The sequence below is a fragment of the Haliotis asinina genome, chromosome 7 (genome assembly GCF_037392515.1).
Source record: "Haliotis asinina isolate JCU_RB_2024 chromosome 7, JCU_Hal_asi_v2, whole genome shotgun sequence".
Classification (NCBI taxonomy): domain Eukaryota; kingdom Metazoa; phylum Mollusca; class Gastropoda; order Lepetellida; family Haliotidae; genus Haliotis; species Haliotis asinina.
This window is the reverse complement of record NC_090286.1, coordinates 38,394,539-38,419,939: the sequence shown is the minus strand read 5'-3', so window position 1 is coordinate 38,419,939 and position 25,401 is coordinate 38,394,539. Positions and strand designations below refer to the sequence as shown.

At 39.2% G+C, this 25,401-nt stretch overlaps 2 protein-coding genes across 3 annotated transcripts in view; one reads left to right on the top strand and one right to left on the bottom strand.

Annotated features, from left to right (window-relative positions):
• LOC137291372 (pyrethroid hydrolase Ces2e-like) overlaps positions 1 to 25,401 on the top strand; it is a 93,080-nt gene that overhangs the window by 3,196 nt on the left and 64,483 nt on the right. The window lies entirely within an intron of this gene.
• On the bottom strand, positions 12,738 to 24,596 carry LOC137291101 (putative protein FAM47C). Its single transcript, XM_067822382.1, has 4 exons — positions 24,579 to 24,596; positions 14,809 to 15,258; positions 14,195 to 14,284; positions 12,738 to 12,746 (listed from the first exon to the last, which is right to left on the bottom strand). The coding sequence occupies exons 1-4, from the start codon at positions 24,594 to 24,596 to the stop codon at positions 12,738 to 12,740; spliced, it is 567 nt and encodes a 188-aa protein (XP_067678483.1).

The window sequence follows — 25,401 nt, the reverse complement described above, 5'->3', positions numbered from 1 at the left end:
AGATAACTTGGCGACTACAATGACATGTTTGAAATTTTATTTTAGAGATCATTAAACGCCTTAGAGATTATTAAATTCTCTACAATAAATATGATTATAATAGGTTGTTAGTATTATAGAAAATACTTTGATGTATGTAACAGCTTGTGTGACTGTACTGATGTGGTACTTTGCCAACAGTTACCTTAGCTTCAGTTACCTTTTTCTCAGTCTTATCTTAAACTGGTATGATAAACCCATTACGTTTAATCACGGGGCACGACTTTTGCCAGAGTTTTTCCTTTATCTAAACAAAACGTGAATACAACAAACATGCCAAATGAAGCACAGTTGCATGAAGTCTAAACACATGCATTAGATATGTAAGTGACTATCAGAATCTAATAGGTTTGTTGTCATTTTTTTGACATATCTTCACATGTTTTCAGCAGGTGAAGTAGAAGTTAAAAGTGTACATTACATTTCATTTAAAACACTGTCGTGCCTTCTGTCTTCGCTTCCACGCTTTCTTTGTCTGGCTGTTTCGTTTATGAATTTGATTTTTAGTGGAAGCAAAAGGTTTACACCCAATATCTAAATTTAAAGTTTATATAAGGTTACTCACACATGCTACAAATGCCTGATTCATCTGCTCAAACTCTGCTTCCTTTGTTCCTGAACACACGAACAAAAAGTCATTTTAGAGTTTCTTCTGTCAAGTGTAATTTTGAAAATGCATTCAGTGATTGTTTACTGGCTATTGTAAAACCATTGTCAGATATGAAGCTAATGGTATACTGGAAAAAAACCCACTCTTCTTCATCAGAATGGTTGAAACCGTTTGCATTGGCATAATTTTGGTTCTAAACATGGAGGAATGGTGAGTTAGCCCGGCGGTTAAAGCTGTCACTTGTCACGCCCATTTGCGGTGTCACTCGTTATGCTCTCGTGTCTCACTATGCCAGCATAGTGCTAAAAGCGGTGTAAAATTATACTCACTCAATATAAACATGTGAAAGGAGCACAACCCACGGTAAATACATGTATGTGCCAAGTTACAGAAAAGGGGTTTAATTTTCAGAGATTACAATGGTTTGATGTGTTCGCATCACTTTTAGAAATAAGTATGATTGCAAATAGGATTTACTATTTTTGATTAAAACAATCTCGTATTGTAGCCAGACAGTCAAATAATGTGGCGCCTCTGGTATTCATCAGATAATTCCTCAAAAATAATGTCAAATCCGGTTACACGCGGAGCTTCATTTTTGATATTTGACGTATGACATTTGACATTGAGAACTAGATCATCAGAGTTCTGAGTCGTCACGTTTGATAAACATGGTGTTAAATGTTACTCTTTCCCTGGGGCGAGACACAACACAGGCAGTTGCGTGTTAGAAGTAATTCATAGATACTTGCGACAAAAAATCGAAGTGGATAGTAAAGATGGCCCATATTTCCAGGCAACTGTTCAAAAATGAATACGCCTTTATTGACCATAGGCCGGGGTGTCGTGAATGATATAGCCTTTAGTCAAAGCGACGTGCGTTTTATCATATTTACGTGCATGATTAGCTAGGATAGAATTGGAGTGTATTTACTAGGAAATGTCGTTTTAGTTAAAGCCCTTAGTGAATGTGAAAATCCGACCTGGCTTCGATCCTTTCACGAATTAATCGAATTATTCTTAGGATAATAATTCAGTTTTGAAATGAATAGAGAATCTGTTCTATTTTCGTCAAAAAACCTTGCAGGGATCAAAAGGAAAACGTGAAAGCTTTTGTCACGTATATTGACAAGCTGTTCTTTATATGAGTGATCCTTTAATACTTTGTCTTTCTGAAACTGATTGTCCTCAACACGCCAAGATGACATCCTGACACGTCGATGCATATCTGTAGTGATTTATGAGGTCTGATCAGTGAACCCACGGTCAGGTGCATAATGCCTGAATTATTTCAATAACGATTTTTGAAGCTTGCTCAGAATTAATTACAGATCGAGACGTCCTTCACATTCCTGTCTACCCTTCTGGGTGCTTTCCTGTTGGCTTACCTCCCAGTACATCCACTGAATGCTTTCCTATGTGTTTACCGTCATACCTAGATTGGCAATACAGTTCTACCCACGTATACACCTACAGCACATTATACTATTAATTTAGATATTTACTTGTCAGCTTACAGTTTACCTTACCTTAATACATTTATCAACTTATCAGTTTTCGTATTAATCCTGAGGAATTACCTGAGGTACCTATATCTCAATCCTTCTATAGTTTGTACTTGTACCTCTATCCTTCTATGATTTGTACCTCTTCCTCTGTCTTCTGTAATTTGTACCTGGGTATTTTCCTACTGAGTTAGTTCTACACTGAATGCTTTCCCTAGTGTTTCATTTCATATCTGGACTGGTCATATACTTTTTCCCATTTGCACACCTTTAGTGCAGTATACTATGGATCTTTCTATTTTCTTATCGATTCCATTTTACCTGTTACTTTAACTTAGTTTTCTTATTAAACCTACATATCCTAATATCAAGCATGTACCTATCTTTCTATAACACGACATTACCTTTAGTTCAGAAAAACTACATCTATCTATCTATCTATCTATCTATCTATCTATCTATCTATCTGTCTGTCTGTCTGTCTGTCTGTCTGTCTGTCTGTCTGTCTGTCTATCTATCTATCTATCTATATGTGTGTGTGTGTGTTCTCATCCGCTTACATACTACTGAGTTTTAAGGAATGAATTCATAAATATATCAGTTTTCTTATTAATCCTACCTACATGAAGTATGTACCTGTCCTTCTATAGCATTCATATACATGTATATCTTTCTACTGATACATCTCCCTCTTACACTTTCAGAGATACACATATATACATAAAAATGGACATAACAACAAGGATCATATGAACATATAACATACACACATGACATACCTTACAAATGCAGAATTGGCATAGAGGTGCTGACGAACAATCTAATTAAAAAGGATTACGTTAGTTAGCGCTCTTAGATCCTACACACTAAAGTGTTTCTTTTTGAAGAAGTAGAAATCGCAATGACGTACTCTGACGTCCTCTGACTAAGCACACGAATCACTGACAGCGGGTTGCATCAGGGACACATTTTTTTCATGCTCCATGTTGCTGAAAAACATTCACCTGACACATAACACGAACGTGAAAATATCAAAGCACTAAAGTGTCAATAAAAAGCAAAACTTTTGCCGTTTTAGCATTTTCTTATTATAGAAATTAAATGCCTCGAATTCTATATGATCCATATTTCCTGCTTGCGGGGGCGTGTTAAATAACACAAAACTACGTGTCTCCAGGAATGTCAAATACTGAGGCATCCATGATGTGTCTCTTAAAAACATAACCTTTAAGCCGTAATTACTGCAGTGATTTAGCACAGACCAAACAGTCATCTGGACAACTTTCACATTTGCGTTATTCCTCGGTAACCTTTAAAACGACGAGCCACTTATTAAGGCGATGGATCACACAAAATGCAATCACCTTCATTTAAAGAACACAATTCCGAGATGTCTTCCAAACTGGCACAACTGGCACCATCTCTTGTCATTCTTCACCTTTAGCTTTTAAGTCCGAAGCCATTAGGCAATAAAAGAACTACATACCACCGGCTATACACAGGAATGGATGACACCTTCACCTAAATCGCCCCCTCTATTGCCTAAGAATACCCTCAGGGCATGGCAGTCCAGCTATCACTTGAATATATGTGTCTATCCGTTATTTAGTGTTACTTCCTCATCATTTCGGATGAAACTGCAGGGAAATCTGCATCCAAAAAATCTCTGTAGATTGCTGTCAATCACTTGTCAAAATTGTACGTCTTTTCCCTGTGAGAGCCACCTGCTTGGCACAAGCCCGAGGGGTACCTCAAGACTGCAGCAATCCCGGCAGATGCGCAGTGCTGGCTTTGATATTAAATGAAATATCCTCCCACGCCCCAACCCACGCTTTCCTTCATCACGGAGTCTGGGCTGGAGCAAGCGGAAAGAGGTTTAGGGAAAAAGCATCTGATTAACAGGCGTAATTTGCGGATGGTTTCGAGCCATCTGGCTTCTGATTTCTGTAATTATGTAATTTACACGTCATATAGCGTTCCAGTCGAGGGCTTTGATGCAAGACTAAGTGTTACGAAATAGTGCTCATTATTTAATGAACAAGGCAGAGACAAGCACTCAGATTTGTCTGTTCCCGAAATCGCTTCCATGTGACAAGGAGAATATTTTGTTCTTTTGTGTTTTGAATGACTCTATACTTACTGGTAGATAAAAACGATTTGAGAAGATATCTTGAAATTATCCTAAGAGATGCTGATTATAGTAGCCAAGTTAGCTGCGTAGTGTTTGTGATGTCTGAACCATTTCCGACAACATTTTGGTCATAATTTCAGATAATCTTCGACAATGGAAAATAATCACATGCGTTTTTTATGAAAAATTAAAAGATGTTAAGCAATAACGGTTAGATTCTATTAAAGTAAGGATGTTTTATTATGAATGTTTAAAAACGGAATGGTACAAATTTAATGCCTCATTTCCTTTGGAAATGGATACCCTGAACCCGACACTGTAGCATAATCGTGGGTCTGTTACAATATGCCGGGATTAAGGATGTAGTTTTAACTTCTCGATAAATGCGCTCACGGAAAGATCCCTGTGTAACTAACTTCCATTTTAGAACAGATTCTATAATCAATAAAATCAGAAGTCATGGACTTTAACAGGGTTATGTCGAAAATGTTCAAATTGCGAAACGCTTTAGTAGACTTTCATTAACATGACTGATGCACTCCCTGTCGAACTGGTTTTAAGGATCGAGCTTCAAGTTGCCTACCTTGGTCTTGTTGCCACCAAGTTAAAACTATATTACAGATTTGAATATTAGATTATCACGAGTCCCTTAGTAGCTTTATATCCCAAACTGCTTCACCTTATAATGAAATGTTATAATAATGATAATATATGTGTCACCTTGCTATGATCCGTCCACTCAGAATCAAGTCACTTACAAAGCACGTTTATTTGTTTGGAACACGCAGAGCAAAGTTTATCAAGGACATCCGTCGTTACGGTATGCAAAACCGAAATTCAATCACACCTGACAAATATTTAACTTCCTAACAATGTTGTCTTTAAATACTTTCCTTCCATTGCTAGCCACTGAAATTAACGGCAAGCGTAGGCTCCGATAAATCCCAGTGTGAGTTTATGTTTAATCATCTTTTAACAATGTTGTGGGTATCATAAAAGCGATGACAGGAACGGCCATGCCATCACACAGTACCAAATGATGTTGTATGTTATGTTACGATTGTCCTTCAGGCGTGAAGCACCTGCTCTTTGAGATTGCATAACTTGCATAATGTATGTGACAACTTTGCCGACTGGCCTGGAATGATATTCATTTTATCCTGTAGTGACATTCTAGAAAAAAGCAAGATTGTAATGTTTGTTATTGGACTGATAATTACGCATAATCAGTCCAGCGCCACATCTTATGAAATGTGACTGTGGTGATCTCAGAAGGTCCTCTGCACTCAAATGCTCTTCGGTTTAAGTGTTCTGTATCATCGTGTTGTAAATTAATCACCTGGTCTCTCCCCCGTGAACAGTTTCAGTGACAAAATGATGTCTTGTCCATTGCAGGCATTTACGTGTTCATTCATAAATCTTTATCTCAAGTTTATTACTTCTGCCTGATATTACAAAAACACTTGCATGTTTCACGAAATGCATTTCTGTGTCATGCCGTGACAATGGATAATTGGGTGGTCCTTTGTAATATAATTCAAAATATATAACATTGATGAAAGGATACGTTATTGGTAGATGAAGTCAGTAACGTATACAGTGATAGAAACTAGAATGTACAATAATGGGCGAATGTGATGCACAACATGTTTACATAAACGCCATTGTCCAAGAAAATCAGTTAATGCACCAGGCATTGGGAAGGAAGACACCCTGCTCCTTATTCAGATCACTAAACTTCACCAGCTTCATCTATTGTCAGTGACTCTGTGTAAACATGTTGTACAAACATTATGTAACCCAATTTTAACTCACAAGTTGCACATCCAGGTGTCTTGTATTACCCTGCCAACGTCTAAATGTCTATCAAACAAACAAATCTGATTTGATGATAAAACTTCTATTTAAAGTTGACCAAATAGATTTGAATGTATTTGGGTAATTTAAGTCAGTTTCTTAGGTTATTACGTAACTAAGTATATGAACATTATTCCCTTACTGAAAATATTTATCGTTGACGTATTTAACAGATTTCCAAATATATGCATTCTGATTTGGAAACTTGTATGATGTTTACCTAACTTACGATAAAGAAAAAACTAATTTGTCAAAATATGTGAGAAAATACATATGAATGCGATCTGTTTTCACATATTAACCTCATATATGTGACAGGAGACATGAAACAAAGTTCAAGAATATATATTACAAAGCAGTGTTGTCGAAAACCTGAAGACGTTCATCATAGCCGATAAATGGGTCTGTTTATAATGTACGTCGCCAATAATTAGAATCGATAAATGTAATCAAGGCCATCTTTAATCCATCTTTTCTCCCTGAAAACTATGAGAATGGGTCATATTGTCTGTACTGGTCTGCAATAGGTTATTCTACATTGTCGCCCATCAGCTCTCATCTTCACATTACGGTTGGCAGTCCGCGAAGCATCAGCAGGTTCCATGATTAAGACATAACAGGTTGCCATACACATGAAAGAAGTAACACGTGTACCATGACAATGTGGGGCAGGAAGTGTTTGTACTCCAATTATATAGCATCAACTTGTACAAAACAAGTTAATTATATGAATAATTGTGATATTTACAACCGATGCCTTCTCTCTATGCCTTCACTATCGAGTTAACCTCTCATAACCTGCATGGTTAAGACCTCAATCAGCTAAACATGTACCTTGCGAATGCAGAAAAGAAATATTATCTTTAGGCTTTTGTTATATGGTATCATCTTGTCCAAAAATAGTAAATTAACATCTGTATATTAATAATGATATTCACAAAAATATCCTTCTTCTTGCTATACCTCTAATATTATGTTAACGTCTTTTAACGGGTACCAATAGGCCCCAGCTGGGCGAAATTAGAGGTGTCTTGTAATGCGAGGTCATCATTTTTTAAGAATTAAGGGAAAGGTGCCATGCGTATTTGGGTAAATCTCTTACGAGATGTGCTGATTACTTCATGATGGAATCTCATCAGTGTCTTTGTTCAATGTATACCGATACAGATGTGACAGAGATTTCAATCAATATGTGTTTTCTGTTAATCCCCAACGTCCAACATATTAGCTTAAGGTCCTTGGCCCTGATGTAATTTTATAGGCGGACAGTTTGCATCTTACAAAAACTCGGCCACTAGAAATGAGCTGAATGTGAATAGTTCACATTGTGTCTGTTGTTTAAAGAAGCACTGAGGTCAGTTTATTGCCGTCCTTGGAAACTGATGAGTAATGTACAGCATATACACCTTCTTGAACAAAAAGGAGTATAAATGACTAATTGTTTTGTAATTTGCTCGTTAAAAGTATTTTTAGAAAACTCAATTAGAGCGAATAATCAGCAATAACAATGTTACACGGGTAAATAAAAGCAACAAAACCATTTCCATTTTTAGGCTTTTGTATGATTCAGACTTGATCAGTTCTCACTATCAGTTAATGATCATAGAAGATTCTTGTATTGGCGAGGTCGGCGCATCCCACCCCATCAGCGGAACTCGTCGCCCAACACATTCAAAGGCAGGTCTATTATAAAACCTATAACATATGAACAAACAATATGGCGAATTACATCTGTTATCATTTTAGCCACAGAAACATCAAATTTAAAGATGGCCTCATCATCTCTACCATTAAACTATTTATAGATCTTGAATTTATAGATCACTTGACTGTCTAATGGATCCAACCGCCACCGTATATTTAGGTGGAATGAGTTTGGACTTCGAAAATAAACGATAAAAACTCTTCATAATTTGTGACAGACATACGAAAAGCGAATACGCGTAGCTTCAAGAAAGACCAGGGTACAATTTCCCCAAATGGGTACATGTGTGAGGGCAATTTCTGGTGTCCTCAGACATTACCAAAAAGTGCCAAAAGCTGCGCAAAAGTAGGTCATCGAGGCCAGACAACTCCAGCATCATGCCATCGGTGCCTATCGACCTTCCAAGGGCATGACGTTGACGTGTCAACACTGAGGTGCCAGACTGAGATGGACCGGGACCGTGCCTCACTTGCAGCACTTTTGCAGAGTGCTCTTTAGTGGCGAATTCAGGTTCCAGGTCTTCAAGATCTGCCCCTAAATGAGAACTGGGACGTCGTATTCGAAAACGCCAAAATCAACCATTGACGAGGAACGCTTTGGCAGCTAGCGTCGGTTTCCTAAGACGGAAGGTGACTCACGTACTCAGTTCTACACCGGGTTCAGGCCTGCTTCACTCCTGGCGTGTGCCACACCTTATATTGAACAAAATATGCTGCCAAGAAAGTTGCACCAACTCCCAGTCGATTCTGCACTGGTGACAGAATACTGAATTGTGCACCCTAAAGTCATTCATGTGTCATTAGGTCACGGACTGCGGCGTCTTTCTTCTTGTTATCCATTAAATACTGCTGCTGAATAATTGCATTTTACAATAAAACAGTTAATGGTAGCATATTTGCTTTTTGTTTGGTCTTAGGCCAGAAAAATATTTGATGGCGTTTCCTTTGGACGCTAGTTTATGTTCACTCATTCATGAAAAAAACCAGTACTGTTGTATGTAGTATTTATTTCTTTTAGTATATTCACTTGAATATTATACGACGATAGCTACCGATCGAATTCGATACATGTCTGTGTCACAGTGAATTATACCTCTGAGTGTAAGTGAGTGGGTGAGACATGTTATACTGCAATATCACATTCTTTGCGGAATTTGGTAATTACTGATCTATGCTTAGTTTGTTTGTATTCGCATTACTAAAGCTTTAAGTGTAATATGTGTCGGTCTTCGGCTCTCCCACGTTTTCTGATATAGGGTATCACCCAAACAACGTAACCAAATATCTATCTTTGCCAGACAACAGGTTGTAAGTAAATATGTGTCACCTGTATCACAAGGTCAAAGGTTGTCAGGTAATCCTTTAATAGTCTGTTGTCGCTTGCGGGGAATATAAGAAATGACATCACCTTGACAGGAAAAGTGCCTGGCGCACACTGTCTGTCCAACAAGACCATGTATTCAGTCACTGAGGCGATTAGGAACGATCTATCTTTAATACTTCATGTATTCTATTGTGCAGTAAGCAGGTGATACGCACTGTTGGTACTAGCACAGAGATACACGTCAAGTACATGCATGGGGGCGTCTTGGATTCTCACCTCACAATGGACAATCACACGTATGGATCAAGAGGACTTAAAGTGGCTAGATGGGGAAAACGGATCATTTTGGTTGTAGTTAATTGTTTCAGCGCCAGACAAGGGACTGGGACATGCAGTGGCTTCATGTACAAAACAAGCGCTCACCATTCGATTCATATTCTGAAACCTTTTATATACTTCGTGGATGAGCAATAGTCATTTGGGCATGCCATGCATTCAATTTGAAATATATACGACTTACTGGAATAAAATAGCGCTGATATATACCCCACTGTTGATAAGAATAAAGATAATCAGGTCATTTGGATTTCGGCAAATTTTTCATAATTCATTCTTAGTACATATAATACGAGATACATTTCTATATATTTAGACAATTTGCAGGTTTAAATTTTTACGCAGCAGTCAGAAATATTCCAGAGATCAAGTCTCGATCATATAGTGACGGACATCATCAAATAAGTGAAGCCAGTGTGTGTGTTTGTGTGTGTGTGTTTGTGTGTGTGTATGTGTGTGTGTGTGTGTGTGTGTGTGTGTTAGTGTGCGTGAGTGTAATATCATCAATTTAATGACAATCCATGTGTATCCTTGAAAACCTTGAATTACGTTCAGAGCCTTCTAACAATGGATAGATATTTCGTGCAAGTTATCTTGCCTATATGATCTCGTTAAACCATGAACAAATTGTTCGCATGACAACGCAGAAAGTTGTAAATGAAACTAAGCGTGCAGCAAACCTGTTCTTAATGATTTTTCTTTCTGCCTAACGCTGTATGCTTGGTGTCATGTAAATGATAATCATTATTACGCGCAAACATCCCGATAATCTTACACGATCACCAGTCATTTAGTGCTAGTGAGTTCTTCACCATACCTGTCAGTACCGTCTTAATTGGTTCCCCGTCATCCGGCCACCATGTTACAAGTAATACCTACGTGACGGCTATTTTCAGCTCGAACAAATTTTGCCCAGGGGACTTCGTGTATTATATAATGGTTGGTCATGGCACGGGATAAAGTGTTTCCACAGTGATGAACTTATTCCACTCAGAGAGTTCTCGTTTCCTTCACGAAAGACGTGATGGCTTCTATGGTTAGGACCAAAGCCTCGGTTCATAGCCCGGGTCATTAGATCCATCTAGTTGGAATTAATTGATTTGACACGTATTTTAGTGTTTGTTTTATGCCTTGTTAATGGTCTGTTGGTGTAGCGTTTACGATGATCCTGTGCACTCAAAGGAGATGTTTTTGACTGCTCTTAGAATCATTTTTTGTTCTTCTTAGGCTCCTGGCTTCATGTGTGAAATTCTAGATCATTATCCCTGAAATAATGAAATAACGGTTAATGTGAATCGGGATACAACTTCATTACGCGGACTTCAAACTTCGAAAGTTTCCTCCAGTGGTCGCCATATTCGTGGACTGTTCTTTCAGTCTGGTGTGTATAGTTTTGTATTTGGTGTCATCTATCTCTCTTTAGTGTTGATAGCTTGGGGTAACAGGATGCACATTTAACGCGTGGGAGAATAATTGCTCACAGAGATTTGGTCCGAGTAGCAATATGCTGTCAATAGGACGTAATTCGTCTTTCTAGATATTTGACGTTGTGCCCAATTAATCGGTGCGTGTCATCGTATCTCGATTGCGTAGCTCGATGCTTGTGATGTCTGTAGGTGTGCATTAAGGACTACTACTACTACTACTACTACTACTACTACTACTACTACTACTACTACTACTACTACTACTACTACTACTACTTTAAAGTTTTGTGTGTGTGTGTGTACACCTGATTCATTTTGATTTTATAGCAATACCTGCATCACGGAATATTAAAACGATCGCTGTCGCAAAATATTGTTACACAGTTTAATTTATTTTAATTTTATTGCATAGGAACATATCAACTAAGAATATATTGATATCAGATGATATTTTGCTATTATAACCCAAACATTGCAACATCTGTGTAGGTAGTATATGCATTGATATTTTCGGAGCTTGCGATGTGCCACATAAGCAAATTTCACACATGCAAAGTTCCACCATATAGACAACGGGTGCATATCAACAGGGTTCATTGTGTAATTACAAACATGAGTGGCCGTATTTCCGGGCTCAAATCATCTCCTAGGCCTTTTGTAACCTTTAATAATCTGGAGATCTTTCACGAACACTATTACCATATCCACCTTTATAACTACACTTTTGGACATACGAGCCCTGGACGAGGACAAGGTCGTGTTAAGTTGGTTAAGCTGTACGAGCGAAAGACATACTACTCAGGTGGCACATACCGGAAAATATGAGTGGTTTCCATGGAATGACCCGTGACTGCTATTACACACCGAGGGGAGACGAATCAAAGACTGTGGACGAGTACCATGGGAATATATGAATCACGCTTTCATCTTTTTTCCAATCCTCTGTACCACAGTCAGAGGATGATAGTGCATACGGATTAAGTATGTCGTAAAATGGAAAATGAGTTTTCATGTGTCCACTGGTATCAGATTCATAAAGAATCCCCTAAAACACATGGAAACTGACGTATTTGGATTGAAACGTGTTTGATCATTGACCTTTCAGGAAATAAATGGTCCATCTATTTTTTTCATGTCTTCAAATTCTAGATTCCTATCCTCGACTTTGGTTGCTTCTTACACGAGGCTTTCATATTAATATAGACACTTTAAATTTTAAATCATGATTAAATGGTTTCATTATCAACTGCGTGTGGGTAAATTGCTCCTTGTATGCTCCTTAATGTACACTTCGTCTTCTTGTACATAAATATTTGTACAGAGAGGATGTTGCTCTTGCAAAAGAACAATCCAATGTAAATATCCGGATTATTTTTTTCAAACTTGAATGTAAATGTTTATTAACTTCTTGGCTATGTTAACATCCATTGATAAGAGGAAGGAGATTAGCTTAAACCCTCTCTGAAATTGTAAGGATCATGTCCACATCGTCATAGAGAAGATCCCACAACAAGCTCTTTTACACCTTGAAACACAATTCGAAAAGATATTAACTTGTTGATAAGACCTATCCCTCCTCCTGTGTCGATTTCATCCAGCGTTTGTCAATTGCATGTCGATTTCCATTGTGTTGTGAAGTCATATAAGCTCCTTCTACCTGTCAACCATCACACATGAAGCAAAGTCGTGTCGGTTGCACCGAAGGTGTGTAAATAACAAATAGGGGGGCTACGCAGCAACGGAGATACGGACAGGTGGGAGCATGATGTGTTTATTTAACAAGCTGAGTCAGTTTTTTTTAGGTCTAGACAACCTGGGGAACGAGGAGTGAAGATAGATTAGATGAAATATAGCACAGTTTAGTTTCAATAAATAGCTGAGATGATAGGGCATGAGCTCCATTTAACGCGGTAAGAAATCTTCGATACGATACACGGCCCACGTGGCTTCTTTCTAAAAGCGCATTTAACACAAGTATATGATGAAACGAATTATTATGTGTTTAAACTGAAATAGAGTACATGTGTGTAACACTTTATATACGTCGTTTCAAATTAAATGGAGTGCGTTAAATTTTACATTTATAGATATGTGTTTGTTTTTAATTTTCAGCATTTCATAATTCGGTTATTGGTATGTGTAATTATGAGCTAAATGGTTTTATCAACCATAAAGAGCACTTGCATTTAAACAGTTTGTCACAGTGATGCCCTGTTTCGAAATGACTCACATACCTGTGACATTGGGCTAACAACTAGTCTTTGACATGAATATATTTTACAGTTCACAATGAAAATAGAATATATTGAAAAAGAGCCCTGAAACTTTCTTGTGGAAATCTAGACTTTCCACATTTTCTAGACTTGCATGGGCTGTCTTGGATATATTTGTTCCAGGGTCTGTATGAAAGGCCACTGTAACACTGGACCGCTAGTTTGAATACACAAGTAACATGATAAACATTCTGACTTAATAAATACAAACATAATTGTGTCGATGGTGAAGAGATCGACGGAAATGATTCGAGTTAATCAAGGTTCTATTTAACCGAAAAATATTTATTAAAGAAAGCATACAAAGGGACTAAGCTTTTACTTCGAGACAAACGTAAGTGCGACGGACGAAAGGTATATGAATCAATCACTGCTTTGAAACAGACATGCCTGTCTACCAGGTTTCAGTGATTTAGGGTCGTTCAGTAAAATCTAAACATTATCAGTCTCATCTATCAACTGTAAACGTACAATGCAGCCAGGGAGATCTCACACCCACACTATCCTAGTCAGACCTCAGTAAGAAACCTCATTCACTGATCATCTAGATGTTCATACTACACGTGGCCAGGTTGTTCCAATTAATAACCGTGGGTGATGTATCTTGGTAGCCCGTTATCTCGTGAGATTCGTATGGAGAGTTGGCATGGATAGGAAACTGACTACTCGGTACTTTACAAGAACACGCCCTTCTCCGTTTTCCAGATTCTACATCAATTTTCACAGTTGAAATATATCAAAAACACATGCAAAGAAGGCTGCTCACTTAGGCAGCTGTCGTGTCCACGTCAGAAAGCCAACGTATTCACCGTCGACTTTGTTCATGAGGTTGAGGTCTTTGTGGTCCATGCAGTGAAGAAATAAGAGCCTGTGGTGGTTGTAGTGTAGAAACGAGAGTCTGTGGTAGGTGCAATATGGAAATGAGAGCCTGTGGTCTGTGCAATGAAGAAATAAGAGCCTGTATTGGGTGCAGTGAAGAAATGAGAACCTGCGGTGAGTGCAGTGTAGAAATGAGAGCCTGTGGTGGATGCAGTGAAGAAATGAGAGCCTGTGGTGGTTGTAGTGTAGAAACGAGAGTCTGTGGTAGGTGCAATGTGGAAATGAGAGCCTGTGGTCTGTGCAGTGAAGAAATAAGAGCCTGTGGTGGGTGCAGTGAAGAAATGAGAACCTGCGGTGAGTGCAGTGTAGAAATGAGAGCCTGTGGTGGATGCAGTGAAGAAATGAGAGCCTGTGGTGGGTGCAGTGTAGAAACGAGAGTCTGTGGTCGGTGCAGTATGGAAATGAGAGCCTGTGGTCTGTGCAGTGAAGAAATGAGAGCCTGTGGTGGGTGCAGTGAAGAAATGAGAGCCTGTGGTGGGTGCAGTGTAGAAATGAGAGCCTGTGGTGGGTGCAGTGTAGAAATGAGAGTGCATGGGCGGCGCAATGTCGACTTTGTTCATGAGGTTGAGGTCTTTGTGGTCCATGCAGTGAAGAAATGAGAGCCTGTGGTGGTTGTGGTGTAGAAACGAGAGTCTGTGGTAGGTGCAATATGGAAATGAGAGCCTGTGGTCTGTGCAATGAAGAAATAAGAGCCTGTATTGGGTGCAGTGAAGAAATGAGAACCTGCGGTGAGTGCAGTGTAGAAATGAGAGCCTGTGGTGGATGCAGTGAAGAAATGAGAGCCTGTGGTGGTTGTAGTGTAGAAACGAGAGTCTGTGGTAGGTGCAATGTGGAAATGAGAGCCTGTGGTGGATGCAGTGAAGAAATAAGAGCCTGTGGTGGGTGCAGTGAAGAAATGAGAACCTGCGGTGAGTGCAGTGTAGAAATGAGAGCATGTGGTGGATGCAGTGAAGAAATGAGAGCCTGTGGTGGGTGCAGTGTAGAAACGAGAGTCTGTGGTCGGTGCAGTATGGAAATGAGAGCCTGTGGTCTGTGCAGTGAAGAAATGAGAGCCTGTGGTGGGTGCAGTGAAGAAATGAGAGCCTGTGGTGGGTGCAGTGTAGAAATGAGAGCCTGTGGTGGGTGCAGTGTAGAAATGAGAGTGCATGGGCGGCGCAATGTAGAAACGAGAGTCTGTGGTCGGTGCAATATAGAAATGAGAGTCTTTGGACGGTGCAATATAGCAATTACAGTGTGTGGTCAGTTCACTATAAAAATGACAGTCTGTGGCCGGTGCTGTGTAGAAATTAGTCTGTGGTCAGTTCCCTGTAGAAATAAGAGTCTGTGATCGATAAGGTGTAGAAATCAAGCCAATTTGATTTTGTTGAATTTCCAACCTCCAGTATCAAACAATCTTAGTACTAAGATGACAGAAACACTTGTACTTCATCAAGGTCTAACGAACGTTGTAACGGCTAAGATCGTTTTGTGAAATGGAACCCTTGTCCTAATTTAACACTATATGTTCGTACCTGTATCTTAACGTTTGCAAATGAACACAGGCTATGCTTCCACCCCTGTTCTACCTATAGAGCCTCGTGTTTTAGTTGTGATTGCTTTTATTTCAAACTTCCTAACCACATTCCTGCTCTCGGGTAGTGGAAATGGTGGCATAAAAAGTTTGATCTAATTTTGGCGCTTGTCTTAAACAGATAACGGAGGATTTCCAACACGGTAAAAAATATCATTAATAAATACCGGTGAAGACACTTTTCATCTACAGTTGATAAAATCTGGCAATTTTTCAAATAAAACTAAGCTCAGGTTTTCAGAGATTTTCACCTTTTCTATAATTTGCAGTTCGACAAGAATATTACCTTAAAACTGACCGAGAGAAACACACATTGCCAGCTTGAACATAAGCAGTTACTAAAACATTTCAAGCAGTAAATTGTGCGCAAGTAGTTCTCACTAAGTTGGAACCTAAAAAGGTGACTAAAATCTTTCAAACAATGAATTGTGTGCAAGTTCTCTCAACTAATTTTAAACTTAAACATTCACTAGAATATTTCAAGTAACAGACTGTGTGCAGGTTGCGTCAACTAATTTTAAACTTAAACGTTCACTAGAATATTAAGCAACAGATTGTGTGCAAGTTGTTCCAACATTTTTGGTCAGTTTCCATTCATTTCATTTGCTTAATATGTATTTGAAATGTTTAAGCAATAGCACGCTACTCAAGAGAGATTAAATGAAACTGGATTCATTCAAAAGTTATGGTGTGACAGAATGCGTCGTAAGGATGGGCAAACCGTAATAACTTGGTGCGCCTAGTGGCTGCAGGAGTTGTGAGGAGTCGGGATTGTTAATACGATGTGTCGTTGAGATTGACATCCAACATGGTCGACGAGAAAAAAGGACCACCTTGAGCATGTACTGTTTGCGTGGATATGTGCGCTATGTAAATGGGTGAGTGGGTGGGTATAGTTTTACGTCGCATTCAGCAATATTCCAGCTATATGGCGGCGTTCTGTAAATAATCCAGTCTCGACCAGACAACCCAGTGATCAACAGCATGAGCATTGATCTGCGCGGTTGGGAACCCATGGCATGTGTCAACCAAGTCAGCGAGCCTGACCACCCGATCCCGTTAGTCGCTTCATACGAAAAGCATAGTTGCCTTTTATGGCAAGCATATGGCATGCTGAAGACCCATTCTACCCCAGACCTTCACGGGTCCGCTATATAAAGAAGCCATGATGATGACGAAATATCAAGAATAATGTGCAAGAAATGGAATATCCTCTAGCTCCTGTTCAGTAGTGTATATAGTGACAAATTAAAAATACCGTTAAACCGTTTTCATTATAGCGCGTGTCTGGATAAACATGAAACATTGCGAAGATGGAAAAGATCCAAAGAACAGGGAGCAGTGCGACCTACTTTCACGTGTTTCTTTTTGCCAAAAGCTAACCGATTTCTCCTGTTTGAGCCTGGTATTACAATGCATGTTGTCTGATTAATTTGCACCCAAGGTGTATTTACCTAGTCTCCATTTTCAATAAAGGAAAGGACCTGCGACAATATTTAGCTTCTTGCGCCTGGTTATTCAAGCGAAATTGATTTTACGGAATAAAACAAATAAAAATCTATCTAGTAAGGAACCCATGAGCTGCCGTACTCTTTGATGTGCGGGGACTTAGGACAAGGGTGAACCATTGGATGCAATCGCTAGGATAGGACAAGCAGAGAACCATCGAAAACCGTCCTCCTGTTTCAGATGTGTCTTTCCCCTTTGGTTCCAAGTACAATCTGACGCCATGCGATGCTGGTGTGCCTGTAGTGTACTTGTCAGCAAGATTGGCATTTAAAGCTGAAGTGCTCTGTCGATAAGATGACACTGACTCACTTTAAGTGTCTCTCTCAGCAAACACTTTGTGTTAAGTCACTCGTTAATTGCATCAGTTATTGTGCGCCTTTCGATATTGTTGTTGTTGGAGGGCGGCATCAGATAGAACCATAGACTGACGTCTAAAAATGAAAAGAGACCAACACGTGTGTGTTCTTATCAGCCTTCAGATGCTTCCCTGGCTTCGGCTTTCTTCTACCTCTCGATATATCAGACAGCGGTTTTAGTTCAGTACCATTTTCAGTGCACGAAAGGTAAAATATTTCAGTATTCAGAATACACGGTACATACACACCTTCTTTATACAACTGAAAATCTAAATAACATACTACAAACAGAAATTCCAACCTTTTGATCTTTTTGCCCATTAAAAACTATCAATCGGCATACCGAAATATAGTCCTCAGAGAGGAATAACGTTACTTTCCTTACATATGTTTAATGCCTTAGTTGTACTGAAGGCCATTCCTAATGGAACTTCCGTTCACGATTCCTCATTTTTGTGATATTTACATGCATACAGACACTGCCTGAACTCTTCGAACTTTAACTCAAGCGTGTAATGTGAGTTTAATCTGGAGTCTTTTTGTCTTGTATAAATCGACGGAGTAACTGTTTCCGGTTACAAAAAACGTAGTAAGTAAAACATCTGTTTCATTGGCATTTTAGAAGCTTAAAATAAGAAAGGTATTATACATTATGTCTGATAGCGTTTTCTTATGAGGCGACATTTAGGCACCGTTGGCATGCAAGCCTTGAGTGAAGCACTTCAACACCGACTTATATACATCGATATAATATAACACATGGTTATAATAAGGATTACACCTTCAGCCAGGATTTGAACCCATCTCCTCAGAGGCAGGCACGTAATTGCCGGCATACGACCGTCTAACCCACTCAGCCACCGTGTGATGTGGAAACAACGGAGGACAATCTCAATAACGCAGTAGCAACGGAAGGATACTTGCTGTATAGGAATCTATACATTAACGTTTCATGGTAATAATATAAAGAAGTTCATCCATAAAGCATGACACCTTTCTAAGTAAATCAGCTGGGTTCAGTCTAAATGTATGGCTTCCAGGATAACCCGGTTTGGCAAGAGAGGACTAACGAGATCTCTCAGTATATAGTTCACAATGAAAAGATTAATGACTCCTTCTTGGCAACTTCGATGTGAGTTACAGCGATAGCCCGGTTGAATTTGTCATTCTATAAGAAACGTGAGCGAGTTTGAACGTGGCGTCTCGATATAATATGTACAATTATTACTAATAGGGTTCTCCCAGAACATACGCCACCTTCTGAGGGATGACAAGTGTCTAGACTATTGTATCGTATGTTGAAATCATAGGGAGTATAGATTTTCAGAAAGCATTATTTTAGGAAGTTCGCCATGATAAAAGTCATTATTTTCTCTGACTGACTGGAATCGTGGTCCGGAGTTAATATTTTGAGGAGACTGTTACTGTGATGAACATGTTCTTCATCAAAGGTGAGGGTCGTACAGGGATTGCCTGACTCAAGGTCGTTGAGATGAACCCTGAAAATGAACGTGAAATACGCTTGTTTAACAATAACAATACCGTAGGGTAAATGCATTATGAATTCTATTTAGAATACACATAACAAAGGCATGCGAACTAAGATTTGACACTTTCGTAAAACAATGTGTGGAGACCAGCGCTGAACAACATAGGCTAGATAAGAAATTGAATTTTTTCTCGGCCATCTGCGCGTCACTTTTGTTTGTGTGCGTAACAAATTTTCAGTGCCATTTAAAAAAATAATTTTGACTTGGCCGCGTCCCGACCAATCATTTGTCCACTATAAGAATGAGTGTCTCTAAGAACGAATGTGACTGAATCTATAGAACCCATTAACACGTGTTAAACTGCCCAAGGTGTATATCTGAGAGAAAAATATGTGCTCCTCCCTATCGCCCTCGTCACTTTTGAAAAGAAATGCGTCCGAGAAGCATTTAAGTTTTTGTGCAGTGTCTGATGCCTCATTGTTAGATACGGGGCTGTGGGATGCTCCCGCCGCAGTGAGGTGGGAGACAAAACCTCCTGAGAAAATCTATACTTGCTTCATTTAGGGCGTTATCATTGTAGTAGGGAATTCAGAAGGAAAATAATGAGGTTCGGGGACTGTGAGACAGACTAATGACTGGGTTATAAAACAACATTCACTCAGTTACTTAATGAGTAGTAATATAGCGGTCGGCGATCCCTATATTACTACTTTGGTGTTAAAAGTACCTCGTCACTACATGCCCTTGAACCTTGACGTTGAAGCCCCCTTCACCTTACATCGACAATCCTCTTGAGCTTTACGATTTTTTCTTAGGGAATGAAATAAGTGCATATTTAAATCGAATCAACCGTGAAACAGCTGATCAATCATGTCGAAGTGACATTAGACAGAAATGCTTTTTCGAATCAATCATAGCATGGTCAATTTAACTTTTAGTGCAGATTACATGATGCGAATTTTCTGTGCCAGCTTTGACCTTGGCGTACCACACTGACAATTTCCGCTCATACTTTGTTCTGTATTTCTAACGATGTCTTTTATGCTTTGATTCAAGAACTATGTCGGTGTAGGCTTTATTCCAGACTGTTTAGACTGGTTTCCAATATATGTGGGCTTTATTTAAATATAAAATATTGCTATTGCTGACCATTGTCAGGTAACCGTGTGAAAGTTCCTTTGATTTTTATAAATAGCGTACCGTCATTGATTACATATTATACACCTCATCCTGATTCTTAATGAAAAAACCTCGAGATCCATAAGCAAACATGCATTTCCGACGAAACGTATTTTGACTGAAAATGTTTGTTTGGAAAACGTATTCATTAGCTGCACGTATATAAGATGGCAGAGAGTTTGAAAGTGAAGTTCAAAGTATCTTTTGCCCTTGTTGCCATGGATATTAATAATAGAATAATATTTTAAATAATACCGATAGGGCACTTTGTTTCTTAATTTATGAGAAAACTTAGACAGATAACCACAGAACGTTCTCATTAACGTTCTGTTATGCACCTTTACACAATTAATAGGCATTTCAGCGTAAAACGGTCTATTACGCAAAATTACTTTTTCCGGAATAACTGTTTTCCACTTAAGTTAGAGGTAGCAACTGCATTTAAAGCAATCGACTTAAATAAACTCTTCTTCCTCACAATCCGTTTTTGTTGTTACGTTTGCATGTTTTGTAGTCATCCGTACCAAGCTAAACTGCCGCGAATACATCTATATATAGATAGTGTATATAAACAGAAAGCGATTTATAAGGGGTTAGGATAATTCTATGAACTGAAGCATCCTGCGTTCTTCTCAAACATACGAGGGGAAATTGCCACAACCAGAACCTAGTCGACCATGTGTTTAAACGTTCCCCATTCGTATACACAACCCTCGTTCGTTTTGTAATCACCCACTTAGGACCAAACTTGCAAATGTCAAAATCAGAATGATTTAATGCTTATCTTACAAAGTATACAGTATGCATTCACAACACATATCACGGCTTACGCCATTCCCTAACGCTGGGCTGTTTATATTTCGCATACAGCTCTCATGTGCTTCGTTCCAAATGTCAAAACCTTGTCTATATACCTAAGCAGTGGCTATCGAAAACCCCTCGACATGTACTTAGCTTATGTAAACTATCTCTACCACGTGGAGCGCCTGATCATTCAGTAACATCTATACGGCGAGGTCTGGTGTAACGTCATTTTGACGTTAAGCGCGTCTCGGCGTTGTCCGATACACGTTGCTGGCGGGCACGGCTGTGTGATGTTGTTGGGATATTTATTTTGATTTATGTGGTTTTTAGACGCCTTAAGGTTGGATTCGTATTCGTAACACTTAGCATTTTGTTGAATCGCAAAGGTCGGGTATTTGATGATAACAGTATGAGGTTTGTGCACTCTAATTGCGCTGTAGATTTGAAGATTTAGTTTTGGGGTTTTCTTTCTGAATTTCTGAATGAGAGTCTAACATGATTGTGCTTTGTTGCATTCGCAATACATATTTATTTCGGAGAAAACGTGCATTGGTAATATTTGTATCACATACAATATAATAACAGTGTACAGAATTACACAACAGGTAGGAGATAAATAAGTATATAACAGTAGGACCCCAGCCTATGAAACGTCATTGGAACAAACGTACTTATAAACATATAGAGCACATATAAGAATCTGCGTTGGTTAGGCCTTGAGTTTTGCTTAACACATATCAAAATGACCAAAGGACAAATTTGTAAGATGTCAGTTTCATTTTGAGGAATAGTAGCTTAAACGAGGTGAAGGGTTAGGGCTAAATGAGAGACCATATACTCACTAACATCTAGTCTCTGAAGGAACGGTTCCTGATGATGTCCACTGAAACTTATCCCACAGACTTTCTTCATTTTCAGCGGCAATCTAGACTTGTCACATATTTAGGCCTTGCATGGTTTGGGATATATTTGTTTCAGGGTCTGTATGACACACTGCCGTAATGTCTTTCCACAATCAGAAGTTGTATTAGCTAACAAATAGTAATTACGAACCTACGTTATCTCGTGTACCTGTTCCATAATTGGCCGCTGAATAAGCCGACAGAGTAATATTGAAGAACACACGGCACGCGGAAACAGTAAGCGATTCAACTAGGAGCGACAGGGTAGTTAGCATCAAACATATGTACAAGAAAATGACGAGGTAGTCATGTTTTAAATCACACGTATTAGTAAAGAGTTAATACATTCAGAATAGGTTTCAAATTTCTTTTTCTTGTCGCCGACCACGTGAAAAAGACAGGCACACCTGTGTCTTAACACAGAAGAGTGTAGGTGAGCAACACCTACTTAATCAGTTCAACACCTACATATAAAATAGCTATAAATATATAACTAGCACCCGCCATGAGAAACTATCTTGACGTTTAGAAGACTATATCGGAGGCCATTTTCATCACGTTTAGCATATCCTTCATGATATCTGAAGATATAACACCCTGTGTTGATGAGTTATGAGATAACTAACGTCATTAATAATGTCATCACAATAACCATGAACCCTCGCGTGGTGAGAATGTTTCAGCCCATCACTCAGGGTTTTGTCAGATAGATGCTACTTCAGTATGTATCCAGCTTGACCTGTGGTCACCGTGGTCAATAAATAAAGCGATAACGGAGACCTAATGCATCCATTTAGATAGGAGGTGTTGCATCAACATCAAGCACCAGCTAGCGGTCAAGCCCTCGAAATATTTCAAAACAAAATAAACACAGCGGTACGTGGAGAATCTAACGCCCGCGTTGGTTAGCGCGTTTTACACGTTACTAATGAACTTCGGCGGCAACGGCATTCCAACAACGGACGCATCTAAATGAAGATAAATACCTTGGAGGCTAAATATGTAAAATGTTGCTGTCTTACATCACAGGTATACAGCAGCATGAACGACCTCAACGCGTTGTTTGCCCCAGACAAAATATTGCTCCGCGGTAAATTAAAATTTGGGAAAACGTCAAAGTGGTGATTTCAGACCTGAGTTATTCATTCACTCTTATTTCTGTTTTCGGTGAGGCCTCCTTGATACTTCAATTTGCTTATTATTAACAGTTGGGTCAATACCTTGTCCCCAAACACATATTTCCAGAAAGGGTTTTAAATACTCATGTTATGTTGTCATCTTTTCTAAAAAAGTATCTATGACGTGAGGAAGTAATTGACAGTTGGACAGTATATCTGTATGACTTTAAAAACTGATTGGTCTTTTAACGGTGTATCCAACAAATCAGAATTCAAAGTACATTGCCATTTTAATGTTTTTCTGGATCAGAAGAAAGTCAACACGTTTCCTCGTTTTCTTAGAATCGGCATGTCTTTAACTGGGAATACGGGCACATCAACACTTCCGATAGCTTTAGTTGGAATATTGGTAGGATTTTTAGGCTTCAGTCTACGGAAGCACTGCTACGGAGCACATGTACTTCGACAAAAACACGTGATTTATATCATGATTGATCGCTTGGATTGGTGATAGGTTTATCAAATAATAAAAATATAAAGGCGGGGTGACAAGTTTTGAATGAATGTGCGAATGAGTGAATATGAAATAGCAATGAATGAACATAAAGGCAGATAAATAAAACGAATATAGGGACGGAATGAAGGAATATGAAGCCAGATTGAAATAATGAATAGAGAGACGGAATGAGGGAATGACGACAGAGGCGGAATGAATGAATATAAAGGCGGCAGAATGAATGAATGAATGAATACATGAATGATGCAAGTTGTCTGTATTTCTAGATCTAAATGTTTCTAAACTGATAACCCCGATCTGATCGTTTGGTCACATTTAGGGACTCGGAATTGTATCAATCGTTAAAATCTTGACTTGACCGCAGGTTCGACAACAAGGCAGGGGTCGGTAGTCGGCCAAGGGGCTTTTGAACACACACACAGAGGGATTATCCTCGCCGTCGAGGAAGATCGGCGTTCCCAACTCAGACCTATTTTCAAGATAACACACCCTTAGGATTTATGCTTGAGAGTGTTGATTGTTGAACGCCTAATCTAAATGTTCTGGTGATAATTGAAATAAATTATCTCCTGATAGACATAGCTTGAGATTTATGAGCCCCCAACTGCTACCCAACAATACCAGGACAATTATACGCCATTAAGAACAGCCAGCGTTTGTAAGAAGGCGTTATGTATCACTCCATACAGCCTCCAGATGGAACGTTCCATTTATTCGAAGATCCTTTGTTATGTGCACTAATGCAACGTGCACTAAATCGCGTTTCATTAGGATAATGTTTCCGGGGTTGTGACTGATGCCTGGAAGCTGTAATGGTGATATAAACCTAGTTGTGAGTTTACATTTCAGCCCTTAAACACTTTATGTCTGAATTTGGATCCAGAGTTAAAATAACAATAATAATGAGTGTGTTTACAGCGCTAAATACTCCAGGCACTAAGTGTCTGCTCCAAGCGCTTGCACGGCACATTATTATCCCGGATAACCAAAGCTGCACGTGAGGCGCGAGAAAGCTAGAGTCACATGACGTATCCCACCAGGTACCCACTTTCTGCTGGGTGGACATGTTTGAGACATGTTTGAACAAATTCACTTGCCTAAAATGAGACCACATGTATCACATATGTTTGCCGAACACGGTCACCCATTAGAAGACTCTCCGCGCCCAGCGCTTGTTCATTTCGACTGATTTGTAACCAGAGCCCTATACACAAGACCACATGCCACCACTAAAAACATCCAAATCGTCCACACATCTCAGCGCTCTGTGGGATGTTTCAGTGACCTCCGTAGGTTGTCTAACAAGCTGAAACGGCGTAGTGCAAGTATATATCATGATACCGAATTCTGCACGTTCAGTTGTGACGTTTGTGTGTACAAATAATGCACAGGTGACAGCGTAAGCTGATTACGTCGCGGACCACCCGAGTGCTTGAAGAAGAGAAGCAATCCACTGTCACAAAAATACTGACGTTTTGTTTCTGCAGATTCATGCCTCAAATGTACATTTCATTCGGAATTTCCAAGCGTGGGAGATATGGCTCACCATTGAAGTGAAAATGGGCGATTTTCCGATTATCACCCAATAAATCTGGCAAAACGCTCACTGATAAATAAATACGGGTCCAAGAGGTGGCATCGGCTTGCTCTCGTTGCAGAAGAAGGGAATCTTTCGGCCTATCCGATGCTTAAAATGGGTTGATAACATCTGCCGTGTGGGTGGCCATTTTGATGACGTATAGTAGTTGGTTCTTCTACATTACAGAACAGCTTGGAAGCGGAATAGGATCTAAGGGGAATTAGCCCGATTTGGCTAATTGTGTAATCCTTTAGCAAGTTTGTGATAACATCTATTCGGCTATTCTCACGTC

Excerpts from the sequence above, each read along its gene's own strand:
- LOC137291101 (XM_067822382.1), bottom strand. Across the intron at positions 14,285-14,808 it reads CTACACTGCACTCACCGCAG|ACTCTCGTTTCTACACTACA; the intron begins GTTCTCATTTCT and ends CACCTACCACAG.